The sequence below is a fragment of the Silurus meridionalis genome, chromosome 11 (assembly GCF_014805685.1).
Source record: "Silurus meridionalis isolate SWU-2019-XX chromosome 11, ASM1480568v1, whole genome shotgun sequence".
In the NCBI taxonomy this organism is placed as follows: domain Eukaryota; kingdom Metazoa; phylum Chordata; class Actinopteri; order Siluriformes; family Siluridae; genus Silurus; species Silurus meridionalis.
The window spans coordinates 11,133,089-11,159,000 of NC_060894.1; the positions used below are offsets into that span (position 1 = coordinate 11,133,089).

The 25,912-nt window shown below is 39.9% G+C and overlaps 1 protein-coding gene across 4 annotated transcripts in view; it reads right to left on the minus strand.

The window, feature by feature from the left end:
* ttc28 (tetratricopeptide repeat domain 28) overlaps positions 1-25,912 on the minus strand; it is a 237,290-nt gene that overhangs the window by 68,400 nt on the left and 142,978 nt on the right. For all 4 annotated transcript variants that reach the window (XM_046860776.1, XM_046860774.1, XM_046860775.1 and 1 more), the window contains 3 exons: positions 17,808-17,955; positions 9,941-10,213; positions 5,074-5,204 (listed from right to left, as the gene is read on the minus strand). In XM_046860776.1, the coding sequence (XP_046716732.1) occupies positions 5,074-5,204; positions 9,941-10,213; positions 17,808-17,955 (552 nt within the window). The remainder of the gene's footprint in view (positions 1-5,073; positions 5,205-9,940; positions 10,214-17,807; positions 17,956-25,912) is intronic.

The following is a 25,912-nucleotide window of genomic DNA, read 5'->3' on the forward strand; positions in this document are numbered from 1 at the left end:
CACAAAGCCAAACCAATTACAGCTGCCGTCACATCCGCTATCGATGTGTCTAATGAATACATGAAAATACGCCATTGAAACGAGGTTAAAATGCGCTCACGACAAAATCACTAGCGAGCACGAAGAGCAGGTTTCACGCTGAACGACAGCTGCGCGGTTGAAAGAAAAAGACGCCTGGAAAAAACACGCAAGTAATTTTTTCTATGTTCTATGACAGGAAAGAATTTCGCAAAATAAAGTACGATGTGCCTTATTTCACGCTCTTTCATCTCTGCTTGAAATCAGGGCTTAAAGCTCTCAATGATGGACGGGGAAATTATACAATCCATCATGTTATTCCAGTGGTCATAGTTCATCCTGTGAACCGCAAAACCCCGCTTCATCCAAACCGTTACAGCTAGACGTCTGCATAATGTGCCGAGGAACTACGCAGCAGAGATGTCGCCTTTTTTTTTTTTGGAGTCCATAAGGTTTACTTCCTCGCAGCTTTCCACCCTCCAGAGCTTTATCTTCACCATTTGGAGTATAAGTGTCTAACGCCATAAAATTTTAATGTTTTCTTTTTCTGGGGTCTGCCTTTTTATTAGCCTGAAGTACACACTGTGAATGCTCTGGGTTTTAGAGAGGGGAGGAAAAATGTGTGTATACAGGCGTGTGTGTCGATGTTGAATCTTTAATGCTCGGAGCATGACAGAAGATATCAGAGATTTCTCCTGCAGGATAATAAAATAAAATGAAATAAAATAACAGGACAATACTGGCTCGGGCTACAAAGGCAGTGTGACGAAGCGATATGCTATGGGAAAGTGATTCCCTAGCCATGCACACACACATATGGCTTTTAATTTTCATGGCTTTATTGACACAGACTGCATGCCTCATTTCCCTGTAAAAATTCTCAATGCATCAATATTTATGTCCAAATATCATTATGCTCATTTAAAGCTTTAACTTTAATTAATGACACCGCCACATAGTATACTTAATGAGCCAATAGTCAATATTCTGCAACAATTAGAAAAAGTTTTACTCAAATTATCTCCTTTTCTCTCCTACACACACACACACACACACACACACACACACACACACACACACACACACACACACACACACACACTGTACCAAATACCTGAATGTTTTCATCCAAAATCTCATTCAGCATGATGAGAAATGAATTGTTTTATAGCAGTAGGAAAAATGCTGCTGTGTGTGTGTGTGTGTGTGTGTGTGTGTGTGTGTGTGTGTGTGTGTCCTTTTACATGCTGCAGGTGTGTAATAAGGGATTTGCAGCATGATTGTGAGCTGCAGTAATTAGAGAGACACGGGCCAGAAGTGTTTATAAAATGAGACCAGGTGCTGTGGAGCAGATGATGCCATTAGACAGCTCTGCTTACAGAAGCCTCGCCCATCAGGAGGTGTGTGCCAGTGATCACACACACACACACACACACACACACACACACACACACACACACACACACACACACACACACACATGCATGAGTGCACATGCCAGGGAAAAAGATAATACATGCGGACACGTACATAACACACGAATACTTCTTTTTTTTAGGGCTGGTTTATAGATATGTACGTTAGTATAAAATGAAGGTGGGTGGAGCTTAGAATTAAGAAACTTTAAAAAGAGTTGCTTGAGTCGTAAAAAGATCAAAGAAAAACAATCCGAACAGAAACAGTAACGCGAGCACCCGTGTCTGTTGTGTTTATCCGTGTCGAAAATAAAATAACTATGTCTAAAAACAATTTTTTGCTTCAAATGCTTAATAATTAAAATCCGCCCGAGTTTCTTGCCATCTTATTTTTCATTAGAATTTTTTTGACTTTTCTGGTACACTTGAACAACTCCGGATAGAAAATAAATCAATTCCATTAGCACATGATGCTTTGGTAGCTTCACTGAACATTCTGGCTTCGCTCTGGGAACTTCATATGGATCACTATATACTTTTCAAAAGCAACAAGAGACTGGCAGTAAAAGGGGGTCTGGCACATGTCCTTTTCTTACAATGTTCGTCCAATCTTTAGACACTCAGACATTTGGGACACTCGTAGCCTACGGTAGACATTTCACCGGCAATAGATTCACTTTTAATTCCAGGTTAGGATTGTTAGCTTGGAAATGTTGTGCAGAGCACTGATCATATTTGGTATTGTGAGATTTTAATTACTACACCTTCTGTGATTAAACGAACAGAGTAACTAAATAAGTCATGTTCCCTTTTCTGTGTGCTCAGCAACGTTAAAAAAATAATAACATTTTCTACTTTTCCTGCTTTTAATATTAAATCAAAAAGCAATAAAGGCATCGTAATTTATGATTTGTTTTTTAACTGCAAAAAATAAATAAATAAATAAATAAATAAATAAATAAACAGCATACACGCACCGCCCTAAACCATCCTGTCCGCTACAATATTATTCGGGCGGCAATAATAAAGCGCAAATCTTTAAAAAACATTTAAAAATCCAATAACTGGCATCCATTAGCAGTCCACAGCCACCTGCTCCTTACACTGCAAGTACAATCTTCCTTATTTAATGCTCTTTCATTTTGCCTTTAAATCAGGGCTAAGCTGAGACAAATCTATTCATAAGCGAGTGAATTATACAGTCTGTCACATTATTCCACTGGCCAATCATTTTATCTGTCATTCAGTCCAGTACAGTATTTTTTTTTTTATAGCTGTCTTTCAGTAACACCACTAGACCAGCAGAGCCAAAACAACTCACATCCTTAGAGGAGCACATGTGAATTTATTATTCATGACACTGAATGTGAAAACACTGACAGAGCTGAGATTCTCCCGCTGGAGCGTGCAACATAGGGGGGAAAAAAAAATTGAAGCTAAAGGTAAGGTCTTGAAATATTTAACTGAACACGGCATAACTGCTTTCCCATAACCACGTGAACGATCGCTTCCACATTACACAGGAGCGATGCTCGCCAAGGATTTCATGCTTCACTAATTCGTTCATAAATTACGGCATTTGAGTGTGTCACTTCTGACTAATGTACAAATCTTCATTAAAGTGCTCTTCACAGTGCAACTCGACTAATCCTAGCTGTGTACAATTCATTTCTATTTTAATTGTGGTCAGGACTAAGGGCATCGTTAATTAATTTACAACTTGGACCACAGCGGGGGCTGATTTCTCCGATTCTGATTGGTTGAAAAGGGGTTGATTCATTTTCTGGAACAGCAGTCGTAACAGTGGTGCTGAATTCAAGACAAATTGTTTCAATGCGCTCATTGTTATAGGGACAACTACGTTTTCTGTTAAGAAGTGTATTTACACATAACCAGGACTGTAGAGGTGAGTAATATGGAGGTGTCATTACTTAAGAGCACTTTGCTCCTTAATACTCAATTCAACAATCCAGTCCTGCACCACACACACACACACACACACACACACACACACACACACACACACACACACACACACACACACACATCCTTAACTCAGCCACTTATTGACACATAATCAGTCTATACTCTGAGGTGCCGTCTGGGACATGGTGATAAAGAACGGGAGGTAAAAAAGTTACTGTGAGCATCACGGTGACCTTCTGAAGTGACTAATGAAGAACCAGAGCAGATCAGGGATGCAGTTTATCTACTTCTTTTCACACACACACACACACATTTCCTGCCACATAAGCTATATCTACCTCGTTAGCTCCATCCATTCTGCCACTATCCAGCCAGAAGCGCTGTGAATCTGACACCCTCCACTACCCAGCATGCATTGCAGGCACAGTGGCAGTTTTGTGTGTGATGCGAGAGGCATTCATTTCTGCCAACATGTTCTAGTACGTGTGAACGTGGCCTGGCGTTCGAACAGAGACTGTGGAGGTTTAAAAAAAAAACTAGAGGTGTGGGGGGCATACTGTCTTCCACACCCCTGTACACACAGCGAAGGACATCTAGAGGGGAAGGGGGGAGAGAGAGTGAGAGTGAGAGAGTGAGAGAGAGAGAGAGAGAGAGGATGGCTTCTGACACATGCCTTTTTTTTTGTATAAGCACACATTTCTTAGATTTCATTTATTCAATACAAAGAACCTTTGGAAATATGTACCTCTTAAAAAGAAATCAAATTAAATAAGCAGGAATAAAGAGGCATGTTTTCCCTTCAGTATCGTTCCCTATCGCGACTATGTAAAATATTTCCGCAGTGTAGATTTTTCGTCTTGTCGTTATTGTTGAAAGCTCTTCATCAATGAGCACTTTTGCCAGCAATTTCACGGATCAGACTGTTACTGTTCACAAGGTGACTTGATTAGTCCTGTACTTATCTCTGTGCGTGTCACCTAAGCCTGCAGAAAAACGCAGGTTGTTCGTTGTTTTTAGGCTAATTAGAGACTAATCAGTAAAAGAAATGTGTAGTTATGAGAGACGACTTTGTTCCAGGATTCGGTGTTCGGTGTTGGGTGGGTATTAATACTTGTTCTCACTGTGCAGTCGAGTGGAGAGCAGACAGAGCTCCAAACTGAGAGCGAGTGCAGCAAGAGCCAATGAACCGGACAAGAGCACTGACAATAACATTTATCACTTTCTCGGTAGAAACCCGCAGCCTGACTGATAAAATCAAATATGACTTCTTTCATTGCACTTCACAGCAATTACTCAAAGGGTCCGAGTCCTCAACAAGCCATTTTATTCTTTTTTAGCTTTTAAAGGAAGAGAAATCTTAAAAAAAAAAAATCTTAAAATTGGAAAAGATATAGTAAGATATCTGTGGGCTCTTTTTTTTTTCCAAAAAAATCTTTATAATTTCATCATCTGTTTCATCTATTAAACAGAAACTTGACATTGACTCGAGGGCTTTAAAAGGCTGTCTTTCTGTTATGATTTACAGCCACCATGCTTTCAGTAAATTGGATTTCCTTTTATATTTTTAGGAGTAAAAACTTAAACAAAAACTGGTTGTGACCACATTTTATAAAACTGTGTTAAATTTGAATGATCTTGGTAATGGACTCCTTCAGACACAACTATATACTCATACAAAGACATGCGCAAAGAACACACAAAAACACACGTTTACCTCTCTGTCCTTCAGCTTCATGGCCAGGACAAGCTGGTTCCTGTGATTGGTCAGGGCTTCACGGTAATTGCTCTTGGAGAAGAAGGCTGAGCCGAGGTTCCCATGAGCCCTGCACTCACCTGCCTGGTCACCTGCAAGAGACGACGAGTCAGCAGTTTAGACAAACACGCACATGCCTGGCTGAACCGAACATACATCCTCAACTGCCACCTTAAAGACAAGACATTGAATGACTCTATCAAAATAACAAATCATGAGACACATATACACACACATACACATACACACACACACACACACTGTTTAGAACGTGAATGTGGGGAAAAAAACAGAACCGTATAATATCTTTTCTTCTTCGAAGCGTAGCAGTGCTATACTGATTTCATCTGGCTCATATTTCTGTACATTTTCAAGAATAAAACCGGACATGAGACTTTAATAGCCGCTATTCTCAGAATGGAGCGTTTCCCACATCTGTCACCTCTTATGAAAGACTGGCTTCTGGCGAGACAAATCAGCTGTGAATGATATTACGTGAGCAGGACAACGTAAAACGCTTACAGTGCTTTTATCCTCCAGGAGAGGATTAGAGTAATGGCACTAAGCACTGACTTGCATATAAAAAAAGAACATGGGGAGCTCAATCCTGGGGCCCCCTGCTAAAAGATAACATACCAATGACATCATGGCAGTGGAGTGAGAATCTCCAGCTAACACACAGTCTCAAATTCAAACTTTGTGGGATCTCATTAGTAATGATCATGCAGAAAACATCAGTGTTTATATACTAAATTCACCTAATTATATTCACTTTCTGAGCTCTAGGGTTCCACTTTTAGTTTAAAACTGTAGTCTCTCAAGTGAATCTCACATGCAGCTTGAATGCAGATTCTACAACAGCTGTTATGTTAAATAGTATTAGTTCCACAGTGGCCTGGGTCCTAAAGCAAATAGATTTAATGTCTGGAATATTTTCATTTATACATGTCTGAATAAAAGAAGTAGATTACTAGATAAGGAAAATATGCAAGTTCCAAAGCAAATCCAATTCAAGCCAATCATGTTAATGTAGGAATGTCAATAACATGAAAGTGAACTCGAGAGAAAATGAAGATGCTGACAAAGACTGGTTTAACTGGGATACATTAAAGGTTGGGTGGACTCTCATGGATATGGGAAGCTTCTCAATGAGAAACCAACCCAGGTAACGAGGTGAGAGCTTCTTGGAGTTGATCTTGAGTGGGATGTTTTTAGTAGCCATACCCTCTGCCCTAGTTGATACATTGGTGCAGTCTGTGGGATGGCAGTCTGTGAGATGGTAGTTGAGAGAGTGAAGCAGAGCAGAGCAAGTTCTTCCAAGGGGGAAGTGGTGTATAAGTGGTGAATGTGGGCTTGGACAAAGGAAACAAACAATGTCATATTTCTGGGTGGGCAACAGAGGGGACAGATATTCTAGAAATCATCTGAAGGGAGGACATAGCTGTGGCTATAGTGGTGAAGGACGTATGGGCATATTTAAACCAGGGGAGTTGACTGCTCCAAGATGAGGGGTTGTTGGCCATAATGCACCAAAAGGCAGAGTCCAGGTCCTGATTGGTTCTTTCAACCTGATCATCAGTCTGGGAGGTGAAAACCTGAGGACAAATCCACAGTGGAATCAAGGGATTTACATAAGGCTTTCCATACTTGGGAGACAAACTGAGGTCCACAGTCTCTGTGACAACTTCTAGGGAAATGTCATGTAACCAGAAAAATGAGCAGCTTTGGAGAGCTGATCTACAATAGTGTAAATGGTGTTTTCTTGAGAGGGAGGTAACCTAGTAACGAAAACAAGAGCAATGTGGGACAATGACTGACTTGGGATAGGCAAAGGATAAAACAGGCCATCTGGGGGTTTATTGGAAATCTTCCCACAAGCAAAGACCAAGCATGTGAAGACAAAGGCCCTGGTGTCAACATCCATGGTGAGCCACCAGAAGTGTTGCAGGTTCAGCTCTACGATTTAATTGGTGCTGTGATGAAAGGAGAATCCGGTTGAGTGTCTACATTAGAGAACTTGCAAACTTAAAAATAATTGTACCCCCTCAAGCCAGTGCCCCTATTCCTCAAGAGCAATTTCACCCGTCATAGCTACATTTTGTTGCGGTCAATCGAAAAAAAGAAGGTGGGGTATGGGTAGAGTTTTTGGAAGCCTGAAGTCAATGCCAAAATGCACTGCCAATTTGCACTGGCAAAGAAAGTGTTCATGCCCTGTTGAAAAACTCACAGTGGACAATCTTCCCCACAATCCAGTCATTGTGGTGATTGTGTCTGGTAAGCCATTACCAGAGATTAGTCTGAGAGGATGGTGTGAATGAATATGCATTAGGTAGTCATGGCCAGAGGTGGGAATTAAACCCTGTTCTCCAGCAGGAGAGACAAGTTCATTAATAGAGCACAGGGCAAAGACTATAGGATAGAAGGCAAGAAATACATAGACCCAGTAAGTGTCAAGACAAGGACTAATACTTTGCTGGTTGCTGGTGCGAGAGTCAAGTAATCCACACAGGGAAGAAATGGGAGTAGCCTGGGCACCACAGAGAATTAGTAAGTGGGTAAAGTTGCCACTGAATCTTCAATGAAAGCCAGAGCAACCTGGCAATTATTAGCTGAAGGACTGGCTGCTTATATATATTGTCATCTGATGAAGAAATGAGCTGCAGGTGCGCTACTGATTTGGGTACACACATGGAAGGTGTGTTTAGGTTCTGACAAAAATGATGGCTCTTGGTTCTCTTCACAACTGGCTTGGGAGCATCTGAGGATCACTTTACGAGAAGTGGAATTTTCTACTGGAGAACAGAATAACCTCTAGGCCATCTCAGCCACTTGCCACCGCAACCCCCACCAGGCAAAGCGGAACGTAAAAATAAACATCTTGCATGACACTTACTACTCACTCAAAATCTCGGCTTCGGAGCTGTTCTGCAATGTGTTAAACGTGTGAACTGAACCATGGCTCACTTGAGTGCACACTGACACAGTTCAGTGCTTACTTGAGGAAGAATAAAAGCTCAGATCAAACAGCACAAAGCTTTTATGCCTCAACAAAGAATGCTGATGTAGTGTTCTGATATTAGTGCACTGTTCAGGTGTATAACTGATTTGAGATGTACTTCTTTCTAAAAGAAAAGTTAAAAACTTTGTATCTATTAAAACTTTACTGGTAATTAAGGAAATGCCAAACTTTAACTGATCATACATAAGGGTTGGCAGAATGTTCTTTTAAATGGACTGTTGGGTCAAATTAATAAGATGATGTAAACTGTGTGCGTGAGCTCAAGGTCCCAATTATGTTCTTTATTCTGAGAGACAAGGTCGAAGCTACATTAATACATCAACAGGTGGTCGTCCCCCCCACATATAATATCTGTGTGTATATATATATATATATATATATATATATATATATATATATATATATATATATATATATATATCGAAATCCCGTCATGTGTAACAGCTCAACATCTAAAGCTGAACTGCAGCTCTGTCTGAATCCTGCTCCCTGATCTCAACATCTCTTTTTAGAACTTGTGATCAATCTTTCCGAATGTGCACCACAGTGTAGTTTTGGATGATAAGAATGATACAAGCCTCTTCTCAGCTGTGAACTTTTCTCCCAGACAACATCAAAGTTAGTGTTCACTGCTGACGGCTTGTTTGGTACCTGATCAAGTCTTGACTGGTTCACATGCGCACTTCCTTGTTATTTGAGGAAAAAGAAGTTTACTTACAGCAGGTATCAAGAATAGCGTGCATTTACATTTTTCTCAACTAAAACAGACAAGCAGCACTATGTTTAGCTAAGTGCATAATATTTTACACTGTAGGCCAATCATTCTTTTTTTTTCAAGACAACAAAAGCTTACAATTGTGTAACTACATGTGTCTAATGTTAGCTAGATTTAACCTACTGTTAATGTTAAACTACTGTACTTGTTTTAATCTCAATGACAATCATTTTCAGTTAAGCATTAATATACACACAGTTTCGATTATAAACATTGTGTTTACATGCTGATTAAGTAAAAATAGGTCACGTGTATTTTATAATGTTTTTAGGTGGTTTCGATGTGTTAGTAGCTCAGGCAGGGTGAGTGATGTGATGGAAAGTTAGTTGTTCTTACAATTAAGCCTGGCTAATCTTCACAATGCATTCACCATGTCAATACACTATTGTCTATCCACTAAGTTTCAGCTTCATCTCGCTCACTCTGACAGCAATGCTCCAATCCTCATTTTATTCTCACGTCTGCAAAATCAGTTTTTCAGTGCGACTTATACGCGTTAAAAAAAAAGAATGTCACTTTTTTTTTCCTTTTTTTTTCCAACATATTTAAATGTGAAGTAAATTCTAGTACGAGTGTGATGAAAATGATTAACATCTATTAAATCGTTCAATTAAAATCGGCTGCTACTATCATTTGCATAATTATCAGATGCTTAATTAACCTCCAGAATTCGAAAAAATTTCAGCTTTGAAATGATTCAACACTGAAACTGTTAATTTATACACAATGCCGACGGAAACCCCGAGTGCATATGTTAACATACCGGTGTTACATTATATCAAAAAATGGCACTGTAAATGATAGTTATCCACTAGGCGCGTATTTTATTCGGGTCTAACACTAGAAACTGTGAAACACCTTTGACCTTAGTTTAATACAGAAATCATTGATCATGGACCAAATGTAAAAGTGTTAGCTAATGAAGCTTTTAGCATTAGCTTCACCACTGTTTATGACATCCCTCATGAGTAGAGACAACAAACCAATACAGGTACAACCTTGCCGTAAATGTTATAATTATAGCATTTGCTCACCTAAGGTTTTGGCCACCTCCAGGTCTTGCTGCATGTAGGCGGTGCTTTTCTCTGTGTTGCCCAGAGACCAGTAGGCACTGCTGAGGGCCGAAAAGACCGAGCCGCGCAGTTTGAGGCTGCACGTGCCGATCTTCAGCGCTGCTTCCAAAACCACCACCGATGCTCCGTGGTGGGCGGCGTTCAGCAGCTCCTGGCCAATTACAGACACCACAACAAACGGACTTTTGTCCAGCTTCATCTTCTGTAGCTGCTGATAGGTCGGCTCCAAAGACTCTAAGGGGTAAAAGAAAAAAGGAAGCAAGATTGCAACTCATCAAATCCCAGTTCTTATAACTTAACCTTTAAAAAGGCACATGGATCAAATAAGGTGGTTCAGAGTGTTTAGTCACCTTGACTAGAAATAAAACAGCCACCCATGGTTTATGAGATGCTGAGTATGTGATAAGTGATTACACATTCATTAAATTTATTTTCAATCAAACCATGTCAGATCATTAATAAAGTTTGTGATTATATATTTCTCTCTCTCTCTTTCTCTCTTTAAACACGCACACACACACACACACACACACACACACACACACACACACACAGTATCTCAAAAAAGTGAGTGCACACCCACATTTTAACAACCATTTTTAATCTTCTAAAGGAATAAGACTATAGAAATGAAACTTGGATATATTTTAGAGTAGTCAATGTGCAGCTTGTATAGCAGTACAGATTTACTGTCCTCTAAAAATAACTCAACATACAGCCATTATTGTCAAAATAACTGCCAACAAAAGAACATGTCAAAACTGTGTCCAAAGTGTCAATATTTTGTGTGAGCATCATTGTTATGTAGCACTGCCTTAATCCTCCTGGGCATTGAAATCACCAGAGCTGCACAGTTTGTTGCCGGGAACCTTTTCCACTCCTCCATAATGGCATCACAGAGCTGCTGGATGTTAAAAACATGGTGTTTCTCCACCTTACGCATGAGGATGTCCCGCAGGTGTTTAATAGGGTTCAGGTCTGGAGACATACTTGGCCACTCAATCATCTTCAGCTTCCTCAGCAAAGCAGTTGTCATCTTGGTGGTGTGTTTGAAGTCGTTATTATGTTGGAAAACTGCTGTTTGCCACAGTTTCTGAAGGGAGGTGTCATGTTCTGCTTCAGAATGTCACAGTATATATTGGAATCTATGTTTCCCTGAATGAACTGCAGCACCCTGGGTACCAGCAGCACTCATGTAGCCCCAGACCATGATACTACCACCACCATGCTTGACTGTAGGCAAGGCACAATCTTCTTGGTGCTCCTCACCAGGGCATCACCTGGACATCATCCAAGCCAAACAAGTTTATATTAGTCACATCAGACCACAGGACATGGTAATTCATGCTCTTGGACAGGTTGTCTTCAGCAAACTTCTTCAGGAGAGGCTTCCTTCTGGGACGACGGGAATGCAAACCGACTTGTTGCTGTGTGCGGCATATGATCTGGGCACTGAAAAGCGGACCTTCCGCTTCTGCAACTTCTAAAGCAAAGCTGGCAGCACGCCTGCATCTTTTTTTTGAAGGCAGCTTCTGCACTTGACACACAGCACTAGGACTCAACTACTTTGATTGTCTCTTGCAAGGTTTGTTCCGAGTGGAACCCGTCTTGGAAACCCTCTGTATGACCCTGGCCACTGTACTGTAACTCAGTTTCACTGTGTTACTGATCTTCTTATAGCCCTGGTCATCTTTGTGGAGAGCAACAATTCTAATTCTCAAATCCTCAGAAAGTCCTTGCCATGAGGTGCCATGTTGAACATCTGCTCTCATACAAGATACACAAATATGGTCCTGTCAAGCTGACAAAAACATGAACATGATGAATAGGACATGTGGCTTTGCTTAGGAGTACTTACTTTTGTTGCCAGCTATTTTGACAATAATGGCTGCATGTTGAATAATTTTTTTAGAGGAAAGTAAATCTATACTGCCATATAAGCTCCACATGACTATTGTAAAATATATCCAAGTTTTATTTCTATAGTCTTGTCCCTTGAAAATATTTACTAAAATGGTTTCTGAAAAATGGTTGTACTCACTTTTGTGAGATTTTGTATATCTATTCTTTCTAGCAAACGTTGTAATTTATCATTGCCGCCTTTCTGATTTCCTTCCACGGCTTTGTCTCGTATCGTTTTCCCTCTTTCTAATACAGATGTCTTTCTGTGATACACAATCACACGCTCGGTGGAAGGGCAGAGCGAAGACAGAAGGCAAGCATATGTGTAGAGGTGACCTCGGCTGGAGGGGTGGAAATGCAGGTAAAGTGTGAACGTGCACATAAATCAGCTCATGCCACAGCCACATGTCCTCGTGCTGCCTGCTGGGAGCGACAACACTCCTGTTTTAGCTGCCCTTCCTTATCAGTTTTTATCATCTAGCGTGAATGAGCTTTCTAGCTGTCTTGCTTTACTTTGTGTAGAGGTGTGTGTGTGTGTGTGTGTGTGAGAAGATGTATGGATGCATGTGAGTCTGTGGGACAATACAAGTGTGTGCATTTACAGTATTGCTCATGCTGCATTAACCAGTTTGTATTCTGAAGACAGAATTATAGGAAAACCTAAAGTGTTGGAAATAGGAAGAAATACAAAATAAGAGAATGCCAGTTTGACTGGTGGTGCTAATGACCAATCATGGGTCAGTGATAAGCATTAAAGTGTTTAGCTGCACTTTTATATAGTTGAGTGAAATGAAATAAAAAATAAAAAAAAAAACACAATTTGTGTGTTTGTGTGCTTGAACGCATGCATGCACTTGTCCGCTCCATTAAATCAACAATAGCAGGTCTGTAGTGAGAGGAAACCTGTCCATCGCTGGGTGTCAAATATGTTACATGCACCATTACACACCTGTAATCCTCTTACACACACACACACACACACACACACACACACACACACACACACACACACACACACACACACACACACACACGTGCCCACACACATTGCAATGTTTAACACTAGAGCACAGAATTTGGAGCATGTAAACGTTATTTAGGTTAGAATAGCCATCTTGAAAATCTCAAATACATTATACTAATATGCGGAACTGTGTCATGTGTATAAATTAAAAAATAGAGAAGAATTTACTTTTGGAACAGTTAAATGAACAATGTAATCCTGCACCAGAAGTGTTCTTAGAAAATTTTTGAGTCTGTTCTTAATACAGGATTCTTAAAAAAAAAAAAAAGATTCGGATTGTTACCAAGACAGAAAGTTGAATAAAAGCTCTTTTGGAATGATCACAGTTATTGCATTAATGAGGAATAGTAACGTGACACAGGAAGTGCAGGGTGCTGGATTAACTCGGTGCTGAATGAACCGTCTGCTGCCGCTGAATCAATCTTCCATGTTTTATTTAGTATTATTAATGTAAAGTGTTTGTCATAATTATCACCATGATCTTCATCAAGGTTACCTGCTAAAATATTCAACGCAATATATTTCCTTTTGAACTAAATTACAATTTCGCTTTAATAATTAAAGTTCACTGATACATTGGAATGAGTCAAGATTTGCCTAATGATCGACATTGTCACGCCCATACAGACACCCACACACACACACACACACATATGCACACACCAGAGGTGGGAAGTAATGAAGCACAAATACTTTGTTACTGTACTTAAGTACTTAACCTTTTACCTTCACTTATGATTTTTACACAAATATCTGTACTTTCTACTTCTCACCTTTTTAAAACAGACTGGTTACTTTAATTTTAATCTATTTGGTGGCATGATAAATATTTTTCTTCTCGCTGTGTGCTGTTTTCAGCACATCAACTTATTTCTTGTCATTGCGTGACTTTTTCAACCTACCATTGTCGTATAATTTCCTATATCCCGCGCACCACATATGTAGGCTAGCCTGAGAAGCTAACAAAGAGCAATACTTGTGTTCTATATCATCCCCTCACTTTCACACGTTCACTCAGTGTTGTTGAAGGTGGTGTGTTGGGTCGTCTCTTATCCCAGAGATCCCTAATGTCGGTGTCACCTTCCGGCTCTTCCTTTTAGCTATGCTGCTATAACAAGTCTTGCCGGAGTCCAAACTGCACAGTGACATTACCTTCCATACAGCAATAAAGACACATAATAATCCATATCCTTCTCTCTCGTTAAACATGCTCCTGAGGTTCCAGTGACCACTGTTCCTGCCCCTCTTCCCTCCGTGGATCTTCCCACTTCGTCCAGGCCTGCTTCTGGATAGTGTGCTTTTCGACTGGAGGCCACTCTGTACAACTTGGGACGGTTTCTCGGTGGTTCCATGAAATTTTGGAGTAAGAACGGGAGCTTTGAGGATGGATTGGACTGTAGTTAATGTCGACAGTCTGCTACATTGACTCAGGACTACAGTTTGCTTCTGCTCATCATCTCTGTACCCCGCAACATCATATATCTGCTATAAATGGATATTCGGTGCAACCCAGATGAGGATGGGTTCCTTCTTGAGTCTGGTTCCTCTCAAGGTTTCTTCCTTATGCCATCTCGGGGAGTTTTTTCTTACCACATTCGCCACCAGCTCGCTTATCAGGGACAAACTTACACTTATAAAGAACATATTCACTTTTAATCACCACATTATCTGTGTAAAGCTGCTTTGAGACAATGTTTATTGTTAAAAGCACAATACAAATAATAATGAATTTAATTTAATTCTATATGGTTAATTAATACAATTAATAATAGATTAATTAATTAAATTATTTTATATTAATATAATATATAATATATTAATATGATGTGAGGTCCAGTTACTAACGTGGCACTAAAACAGGTAGTAGTAATGGCCAGTGGGTAGTAGTACATATCAGAGCCCAAACTTATTTACTTTAACTTGAGTGAACGATGTGTTTACTTTTGCCATCTCTGACACACACATACACACATACTGCACTTCATTCAGCTTCACAGCATCATCAGTTGCTAAAATTAAACTGTGAAAAAACTCTGGCTTGGCAAGTGGTGTATCAGCATGTGTGTGTGTGTGTGTGTGTGTGTGTCTGTGTGCGCGTGCATGTGTGTGTGGGTGGACGGACAGGCTGCAAATCTAGTTAACCACAAAATGCAGCATGATAAACAAGAAAAAAATGCTTATGCGTCCTGTCGCACTGGAGCGATGGCACGGCCAGGATTTAACGATGAGCCTCTGGGTGCCTATTTTTCCTCGCTTGTGCCCGCTCATGTTCTCCCTCCCTCCACTCACCGAGTGCATGTCAAGGCAAAAGAGAGCTTTGACGTGACTGTCTGGATCCCTGTAAGAAAGCAGCTAAATAAAGCCTTAATGACAGCAAATGACGGTTCCGCCCTCCTCACATTATTGCCTTCCCTTCTATTTGAATTACCGCTCGACGAATCTACAGGCCTTTACGTAGCCCCAGCACTGACGCAGCCTGTATGTCATGTGATTAGATACTCGGCGAGTACAGACCGCAATCTCAGCTATAAAGATCTTTTTATTTTTATTTTATTTAAACGTTTGTTTTCCAACCCTTTCATTTGTCTAAAGGCTGGACGCTTACTGTGCACGTGTTTATCCGGTGTCTGGGACTGAACGTAAACTCGTCGAGGAAAAAAGCACTTCTCATTGAGAAGCCACGCAGCACGAGAGCCTGCTCTGAAGTTCAGAGCGGTTTTCTCACATGGCTTGGCATGAACGAGTTGGTTTGGACAGCATGTCTGATGCAGAGCGGGACAATTCAATCCAGTTCAATTTAATTCAATTAGAGTGAGGTAATCCCCTCTTCCATGCAAATCTTTACATGAGCTCAAACTGATAACGAAGAAAAAGAGAGGATCAAACCTTTGGCAGTGAGATGACTCAGGCTGCTGGTAGAGGAAAAAAAAAAACGCTTAAGTATCTATAGCGCTAGTGTTAGCCGCTAACCAGGAAGTGGCTAACAGCTAACGTTAGCGTTATGAATTCTTAAGCGTTTTATGTCTAGCCTCAAAAATTTCTCTTAACCCAATGAAATCCTGACAATTCCACATATCGAGAGAGTAAATGATTGGAAGGATGGAAGGTATGAAGACATTTGTTAATGTATGCTGAAATAAGTAGAACACACACACTTACATACATATCTGTATTACCCAAATGGGGTGTAACAAATAAACTATAAACAGTGGAGGAGAGTGGTCTTCTCTCTCTCTCTCTCTCTCTCTCTCTCTCTCTCTCTCTCTCTCTCTCTCTCTCTCTCTCTCTCTCTCTCTCTCTCTCTCTCTCTCTCTCTCTCTCTCTCTCTCTCTCTCTCTCCTCTCTCTTTCTTTGTATTTTTGCCCTGGCACTTTGGGACAGCAAGGGAAATAAAGTATCCGCTCCGTCATTAGAAGTAAAACAGTCATTTTGCGCATGCTCCCAATACCCAGGCTGCTTGTGTGTCACTGATTTACCTACAAATAAAATGCACTGTTTAGTCAGAGGCCACAGATGTATATTTTCTCTTTCTGTGTTCATGACTGTAGCTCAAACACTCATATACACACACACACACACACACACACACACACACACACACACAAACAAAGAGCAGGCAGGCAGGCTGGAAATGTGATATATGCAAACACACACACACACACACACACACACACACACACACACACACACACACACACGTATCCACACACACACATATCCACACACAAACACACAGCTGCAGAAACATATCTCTAAGAGACAGCTCTTATTCAGAGGCCTCATCCCCAGTAAACAGTGTCTCTGCTGCTGCTGAAGCTGCGGGGACTTTTTGACAGAGCAGACATTTCACAATCACAAAATGTCCACTGGAAAAGCAAACAAGCTGCACTGACCTCCACAGGATCAGCGTATACATTCAATGGGTGCAGATGGATGACCGTGCACATGTACAACAATTTTACTAGCAAAGGGAGGATTTTTTTTTACAAGATTGTATTACATCAAAAGACTAACTGATTGTGAAGAAAAGCTTTCAATGAAACAGTACATGTAGGGATACATCCACATTCATCCAAATAGTGCTTTCATTTTAAAATGCTGTCGGAAAAAAATAGTTTGTCCACCCTGAGACGGCTTTATTACCAATTTATCTGTGTAAAGCTGCTTTGAGACAATGTCCATTGTAAAAAGCGCTATACAAATAAACATGTATTGAATTTAAATTAAGGCTACGTCACTATACTGCACGTGACAAGACACAAAAACATAAGACATTTTGGCCTGTGTCATTTCTATCAGACATTCTTCGAGTCGCGTTTCATTGATGTGGCGATGTTAAACGAGTTTTTAAATAGGTGAAGAGTTGGAGTTGTTTCGGCGATTAACCCAAGACTTTAAAGTTGTTTGTTTCGCATGGAAATAGCTCAATATGACATGCCTACAATGATGTAGCACCTTATATATACTTCTGCTAAACAATTCCCAACACTTTAGTACTCTTCTATGTAAAGGTTTTACATAAATATATACAATATAAATATATTTCAACTAAGCGGGACATCTATCATCCATCCATTTCCAGCATTAATAATGCACTACTTTGTTTTATATGCTATATATACACTTTTTATCAATATAAACGTATACTCTGATTTTTGGTCACTCTGCACTAAAGCTGGCTGTTTAAGAAGCCGAAGCTTTTAAGAAATCCAGCTCCTTTATTAAGTGTTTCACTAAAACCACTCTTGAAAAACCAGTGGCATGCTCACTGTTACACTAGTGCTAACACTTAGTATGTAGTTTATATAACAACGGCCTGAACTTGTGATTTTTATTTTTTTTATATCGGCCCTTAAGTTGCTGCATTCTTTCTCCAGATAAAAGCATTTCAAAAACACACACCTCGAAGTGGAGACTTCATGGCGGCCTCCACCATGCCGACGAGCAGCTGCAGGCTCTTGGGGTCCTGAGCGAGTCCGGAGGCGAAGGCGGCCAGAGCATCTGCATGCCGGCCCAAGTACTGGAGGGCAACACCCTGTCGGAAGTATGCCTGTAAAGAAAGAGGAACAAAAGGAAAAAAGAGATGTTTTACATGACACACTATATAGAAAAAAGTTCTGAAAGATTCATATGGGCTTTTTGATGATCCCATTCCACATTTAGTGCCCATGTGGATCATGGTCACTATAGTGTTAGTATGGAATAGTTCAGAAATTTGATGTCTGTGCTATGCTTCAGTAATATATCCTTCCCAAATCATAGGTACTCATCTAGGTACTCCAAAAGTTTCAAGCAATGACTGCTTGTGAACTCCACGATTGCTTACTGTAACATATCAGTTGAGGGTGAACGCTTCAATCCTCTGTACATGGTTTCAATAAAAAAAGAGGAAGACAGAATTTTTACAACTGACAGTATCTGGAGGTCATAAAGGAAATCGTGGGCAGTTCGACAAGATTTATATCACATTCCCACAGCAAATTCTACTTTTCGCATTTGTCTTTTCTTTTTTTCATACGCTGTAAAAATGTTGCTTAGTTGTTGGTGATAATGAAGGAGACCAGATTCCCATCTGTGAAATGCACTAAATGTCATGATGCTATAAACGAGTCTTTTTTATACCACAGCGCTGGTAAGTCCTCAAATATGAAGGTGATGATTAATTTTATGACATAGCGGTAAGGTTTATATTAATATGCTTGTTCTAATATGCTGCAGTTCCTATGGCAACAGCCCATGAACTTGTGTGGAGAATGATGCACATAATTAAAGCCGAAAAAATATGTACTGTTATTTAGCCAACTGACGATATGTGACATTTTTGACAAGTAGATACCTTTAAGAATAAGGAAGAGCCTCCAGTGCCAGAGATTTGAAACAACCACTGTTTTCTTTAAGAGACAACTTCAAGAGACAAAAACATGAGAGGAATCTATTGTTTAAACCTGCTATAATGGATAACAGGAACTAACTTATCCTGTGAAGAACAATAAAGTTACAGCCCCAATTCTAAAAAAGTTGGGATGCTGTGTAAAATCTTTAAAAAAAAACTAATAAACCCACATTTTATTCACAACAGAACATAAAAACATAAATGAACTGAACTGAGAAAATGTGGGAGTTTACCAAAAAGTGGCTGCAACATGCAACATTTTCCACTATGTAGCATCCCCTCTTTTTTTTAATAAGAGTCTTTATACATCGTGGAACTGAGAAGATTAGTTGCTGGAGTTTTGAAAGAGCAATGATGTCCAATTCGTTTCTGATACAAGATTGTATTTGCTCAAAAGTCCTGGGTCTTCTTTGTTATATTTTTCATTTTATAATGGGCCAAATGTTTCCAATTGGTAAAAGGTCTGGACTGCAGTATGTGGTTTAGCAACGTCTTGCTGAAATATACAAGGTCTTCTCTTGTCTATATGGTAGCATATGTTGCTCTGAATGGATTTTTCAGCATTTCTGGTGCATTTCCAGATGTACAAGCGGATCATTCAACAGGCACTAATACAGCGCAGTCTTTTGAACCGAGTGCTGATAAGCCGGATGTTTCCTCTTCTCTTCATTCTAAATCTCTTCAGAATATTATGTTCTGTTGATGTTAAGATATTTAGTATTTAAGATATTTACGTCTTTGTAATGTTGAGGAACATTATCCTGGAATTGTTCCATAATTTGTAGACACAGTTTTTCAAAAGTTGGCGAACCTCTGCCCCCTTTTTTTTTACTTCTGAGATACTCTGCCTCTCTACAATAATCTTTTTATACACAATCATGTTATTGATCTGTTGCCAATTAAGCTAATTAGTTGCAGAATGCTTTAGTAACGCTTACTTTTCCAGCCTTTTGTTGCCCCATCTCCACATTTCTGAGACGTGTTGCAGCCATCAAATTCAAAATGACCTTGTTTTTTAATTATAATTTCCTCAGTTTAAAAATTTGATCCCTTTTTTGTAAATACGACATGTATTATGAGATACGGAAATCATTGCATTCTGGTTTTATTTACCTTTACAGTACACCTTAAACTGAAGTTGTACAGTGAGAAAAATAAGTATTTGAACACCCTGGTATTTTGCAAGTTCTCCCACTTAGAAATCATGGAGGGGTCTGAAATTGTCATCGTAGGTGCATGTCCACTGTGAGAGACATAATCTAAAAAAAAAAAATCCAGAAATCACAATGTATAATTTTTTAACTATTTATTTGTATGATACAGCTGCAAATAAGTATTTGAACACCTGAGAAAGTCAATGTTAATATTTGGTACAGTAGCCTTTGTTTGCAATTACAGAGGTCAAACGTTTCCTGTAGTTTTTCACCAGGTTTGCACACACTGCACGAGGGATTTTGGCCCACTCCTCCACACAGATCTTCTCTAGATCAGTCAGGTTTCTGGCCTGTCGCTGAGAAACACAGAGTTTGAGCTCCCTTCAAAGATTCTCTATTGGGTTTAGGTCTGGAGACTGGCTAGGCCATGCCAGAACCTTGATATGCTTCTTACAGAGCCACTCCTTGGTTATCCTGGCTGTGTGCTTCGGGTCATTGTCATGTTGGAAGACCCAGCCTTGACCCATCTTCAATGCTCTAACTGAGGGAAGGAGGTTGTTCCCCAAAATCTCATCCTCTCCTTAATACAGTGCAGTCACCCTGTCTTATGTGCAGAAAAACACCCCCAAAGCATGATGCTACCACCCCCATGCTTCACAGTAGGGATGGTGTTCTTGGGATGGTACTCATCATTCTTCTTCCTTCAAACACGTTTAGTGGAATTATGACCCAAAAGTTCTATTTTGGTCTTATCTGACCACATGATTTTTTTCCCATGACTCCTCTGGATCATCCAAATGGTCATTGGCAAACTTAAGACGTGCCTGGACATGTGCTGGTTTAAGCAGGGGAACCTTCCGTGCCATGCATGATTTCAAACCATGACGTCTTAGTGTATTACCAACAGTAACCTTGGAAATGGTGGTCCCAGCTCTTTTCAGGTCATTGACCAGCTCCTCCCGTGTAGTTCTGGGCTGATTTCTCACCTTCCTTAGGATCACTGAGACCCCACGAGGTGAGATCTTGCATGGAGCCCCAGTCCGAGGGAGATTGACAGTCATGTTTAGCTTCTTCCATTTTCTAATGATTGCTCCAACAGTGGACCTTTTTTCACCAAGCTGCTTGGCAATCTCCCTGTAGCCCTTTACAGCCTTGTGGAGGTGTACAATTTTGTCTCTAGTGTCTTTGGACCGCTCTTTGGTCTTGGCCATGTTAGCAGTTGGATTCTAACTGATTGTATGGGGTGGACAGGTGTCTTTATGCAGCTAACGACCTCAAACAGGTGCATCTAATTTAGGATAATAAATGTAGTGGAGGTGGATATTTTAAAGGCAGACTAACAGGTCTTTGAGGGTCAGAATTCTAGCTGATAGACTTAATTGCAGCTGTATCATACAAATAAATAGTTTAAAAATCATATATTGTGATTTCTTGATTTTTGTTTTAGATTATGTCTCTCACAGTGCACCTACAATGACAATTTCAGACCCCTCCATGATTTCTAAGTGGGAGAACTTGCAAAATAGCAGGGTGTTCAAATACTTATTTTCCTCACTGTATATTGTAAACATATAGTTGTATATTGTATAAAATATTCTATAAACTTTTCAGTCATTAATATATATAAAAAGATTGACCTGGCTTTGTTTAAGTGAAATGAAATGTCAAAATAAGTATGTAACATCCTTCAGATGAATCCCCACCCCCCTCAAATATCAAACAGTAAACTAATCATGCTGCTTATTATTGTATTTTTTATTATTATTATTTTAACTACAGAACAGAATATTACTCGCTTTGAGATATGCCTTCAGAGGACATATTAACAAAGAGCCTTAGGGAAGAAATCTATCTACCACACCACAGCAAAGCCCATCTCTGCTGTACCATTGTTATATTGTATTACCAATGCCCCATTAGCCAAAGAGGTAGCTCATGCAAACAATTCTAATAATGAATGAAGGCTAATGTAGTCAGTCAGTATGGCAGTATTTGACTGAAGTATCCCTTTAACTGCCATCAGTGCTAATTAGCACTCTGTATGCAGCTCTGTCTCCACGGTCCTGGGAGGGATTGTCTTATACATAATGACTTAATTTTCACTCCGAGGCTCGCTGTCATGATCTAGACTCACCTCCTGTGTTCTCCTCCTGCACTTCCTGCTCCTCGTGTGTGTGTGTGTGTGTGTGTGCGCGCGTCTGTTTGGGCACAGCCACCCCAATCAGCTGCGCACCTGCAGCTAATTTTCTCATCATACAACAGCATATATATATACATATATATATATAAACCCCAGTCTTTCAGACACTCATTGCCAGATTGTTCCAGGCTCCCAGTGCAGTATTATTTTTCTAAGGTAAATTCTGGTTTCATCATTGTTTGTTTGTTATATTAATACTACTCTCTCTATCTAGGATTCTCCACTGGCTTCACCTGTTTACTGATCCTCTGAGCCACGGTCTCAGCATTTTCCAGGTCTGGTTACCCCCCCCAATGTTTGACTACAAGGCTCAGTCTTCAAATGAATACATGCATGCGTACGGCCGTGTGGGACAGACATTATAGAAGCTCATTCCCATTTCATCCATATCTTTTTTGGCATCTGGTATTTTTCTGAGAGAGCGGAGAGCTGCGCAATGTGACTAGCTGAATTTATGAGAGCCGGCTGTAATTAATTTCACGGAGCACAGGCAGAGGGTGCGACCCTTTGATTACAGAGACATCATCTCTTTTTGTGGACTGCTTCATTGAAACGAATGGAAAGGCAGATTGAATTCCACACATTAACCTTTAGCCTAAGTGTGTTATTATAGAACCTTGCAGGCCATCATGCACCGCTCACTATTAATTGATTGTGTGTGTGTGTGTGTGTGCAGGAAAGCTTGCCTTCCTCTGAAATATCTTGCTGCACTGTCACATCCTGCAATTACATTTAATCTGCTTCTGACATTTAATTGGATCAATTGATCAACATTTTTTCCACAACAGGCTTTTAAAGCATCCTTTCGCTATGGCATTATACACGATGTACTTGGGTTGTTCTCAGAAGCCGCGCTTGTGCTAATTGGAGAAATGATTCACACTAAAATCTACTGACTGCTTTAAAATATAAATGACTGTGAATTTGATCCTTATTTATATTAACTCTGAACAATAATTGCTCTAGATAGCTTTTTTATTTTGCAAATGCCAAGCTAAAATCATGATTTCAAATGCAGCCAGATCTATTAGCATTGAGCCCGTGACATGAATTTGGTCATTTTGCCTCTGTATACAAATTCGAAATGGAATTAAAATTAAAGCAATAGAGATATTACTAAAGTGCAGCTTTAATTCAAGGGGCTTTTACAAAAATAGTGACATTCGAAGCCAATTCTATACATGGCCCCTAATAGTAATTGGACAAAATAATATCATTACAGTTACAAAAATAATTTCGAACACTTGGAGAAAAATCTGTGGCATTCAGCGACTGCCTGAAGTCTGGACCCATGGACATCACCAGAGTTTCCTTTATTGCAGCTGCCTGCTTGTTTGTGAGGAAAAAAATATTTTGGACTATTATCTTTGAAGCATTGTCCAATCAGATTTGCAGTATTTACCTTAATCTGAGCAAAACTTTAAAAAAGATAAAATAAAATAATAAAAAAAAAGACACTACAGATTTCATCCTGATACTTCAATCAGTAGTAACACCATCACTAAACACAGATTTATTCAAGCTTGTTTGACCGATGATGGTGATATGCTTTGGACTGTTCCTTTTCTCCTCCATACACTTCCAATAATTCTTGCACATGTCAGTCTTGGTTTCATCTGGGCAAAAAATCCAGAGTCTTGTTCTGCTATATCTCTAATAGGGCCGCTTTTTTTTTTCAGCTTAATACCACATTAAATATTGAAGAAACAGGTCACAGCTGTCAAATGTATTATTACTTTTGAGCTTGTGAAAAGAAACTACGGCTGTATTTCGTAACGAATTGATGCAGTACTTTCATTTTTGTAAAGTCTACACTTTAATCACATATTGACTGTGTAATTTTAAATCTATCTTGGTGGTATACAGAGGCAAAATTACAATAATTGAGAGCTGATTGCAATCATACAGACTCTGGTAAAAACAAGACTTTTTTTAAAGTATGGAGTTTAGTTTAAATACACTGAGTATTTACAAAGAAATGTAGATACATATTAGAGAGGGGAAAAAAGTGTGTGTATGAGGGTATGTGCGTCTTTGTTCAGTCTTTTCAGAAAGCTCTTGGCTCTGGCACACAGCGAATCTTTGATGAGAGCTTTTAGACAAATTGCACTCAAAGAAATGTCATTCAGGATCTTGGCAAGATATAGAAGATGCGCGGTTTGTTTCAGAGCTACAATTTCATTTCTTTAAAACGTTTCTTATTTACTATTAAATAACCCCTACCAATTACAAGAATTTATTCATTCATTAATGAGCAAATACCTCTGTTTACAGATTCTTTTGCACCATTTATGCCTCTCACCAGTTTGACCCCCCCACCTCCACCTGACCTTGTGCCATTTAAGACTTTTATTTTCAGTTGACAAATTCCTTCTCTTCCCCCACACACATTCCTCACAATTACATGTACACACTGCTTCATTAAGGGTCTTCACAGCCTTCAGGTCCCTTTAGAAACGACCAAAATGACAAGTGCTTTTGACAGGCTACCATCTAATCGCCGCATGTAGTCAAGCGTGAACACAAACACAGTGCATAACTTCTAATCTACCACCTTATCACACACCTTAGTGCTTTGCTGATCCGTATGTATGAACAGATGATTAGGGAATGAGGGGGTGTAGCGGGGGGACAGGATTGTCGGCAAGGTAAAGTAGGTGTTTCAGCTTAACTCCATCCAACCATGAAGCTCAGCTTGTTCAATGCGAACTTGCCTTTCATCCCGAAGCCTGCTTCTGAAGAGCTCTATTCATGAAAAAAGAAATCATGCTGATGGTTTTATTTAAGAGCTCTACAACTGGAGAAGTAGTTTTGGGCTACACGGTTTACTTTGCCTTCTAGTAAACAAACAAACAAACATTCACACGTTGCGCTGCTCCCGCACCTAAATTGCCTGTCTTGTTTCAGGGGCTTTATAGGCAGTTAAATTTGGCACTTAAGCTGCAATCACTTTCTTTCCGCTCTCCCAGCCAGGATTAAAATGATTCCTGGGTAACAGTAGTGTTTATAAAAAAAAATAATAAAAAGCACTCGGAGTAAACAACTGTATAGCATTGACAACATAAGTGGTGCTACCCTGATTCATTTGGATGCTGTGATGTGTAGCTTGCTGGCTGATTGTACACCATCAGTAGAAGGTGGAAATGCCTTGGTATGTACTTATACAAGTCTCTACCCAGCAAAATAGCTTCTAAACTTACCAGCTGCCTAGCAACATTTTCCTGCCTCCTTCCCACAATGTGCTTCGCTATCACTTTGCTCAAAGCATGCAGACAGCGAGCATGCAATTAGCTCCCTAATAAAACGCCCTCTAGCCACAGATTTGCGGGCAGGTACCCTCTGAAAGTGACGCGATGGCTTATTTACGCTGCAGTGCAACTGGGTAGCATTGGTCCTCTATAGAATCCAATGTGACATACATTGCCAAAGATGTCGGAGCAGATGTCGAGATGATATTAGTCATGCAAGAGCAAGCAGATCGCTCCAGCCTTCCCTGAGTGCACGGTTCGATCGATAGGTCCACATCAAACCACCGAGAAGTGCGTGGAAAAGGTCATACTTCAGAGCAGTGATCAATACACGCATTGCAAATTCGCGGTCTGTTACAAGTGTTGTACGCTGGAACAATGACACAATCAAGAAATCCGCTTCTAACCTGGCTTTAAATCAGAGAATGAGCTTCATCAGAGGGTGCGAGAGAAAAACGTTGCCAATAGTTTATTATGAGGGATCTATATTATATTCCCTGGGTGCTGCTTTA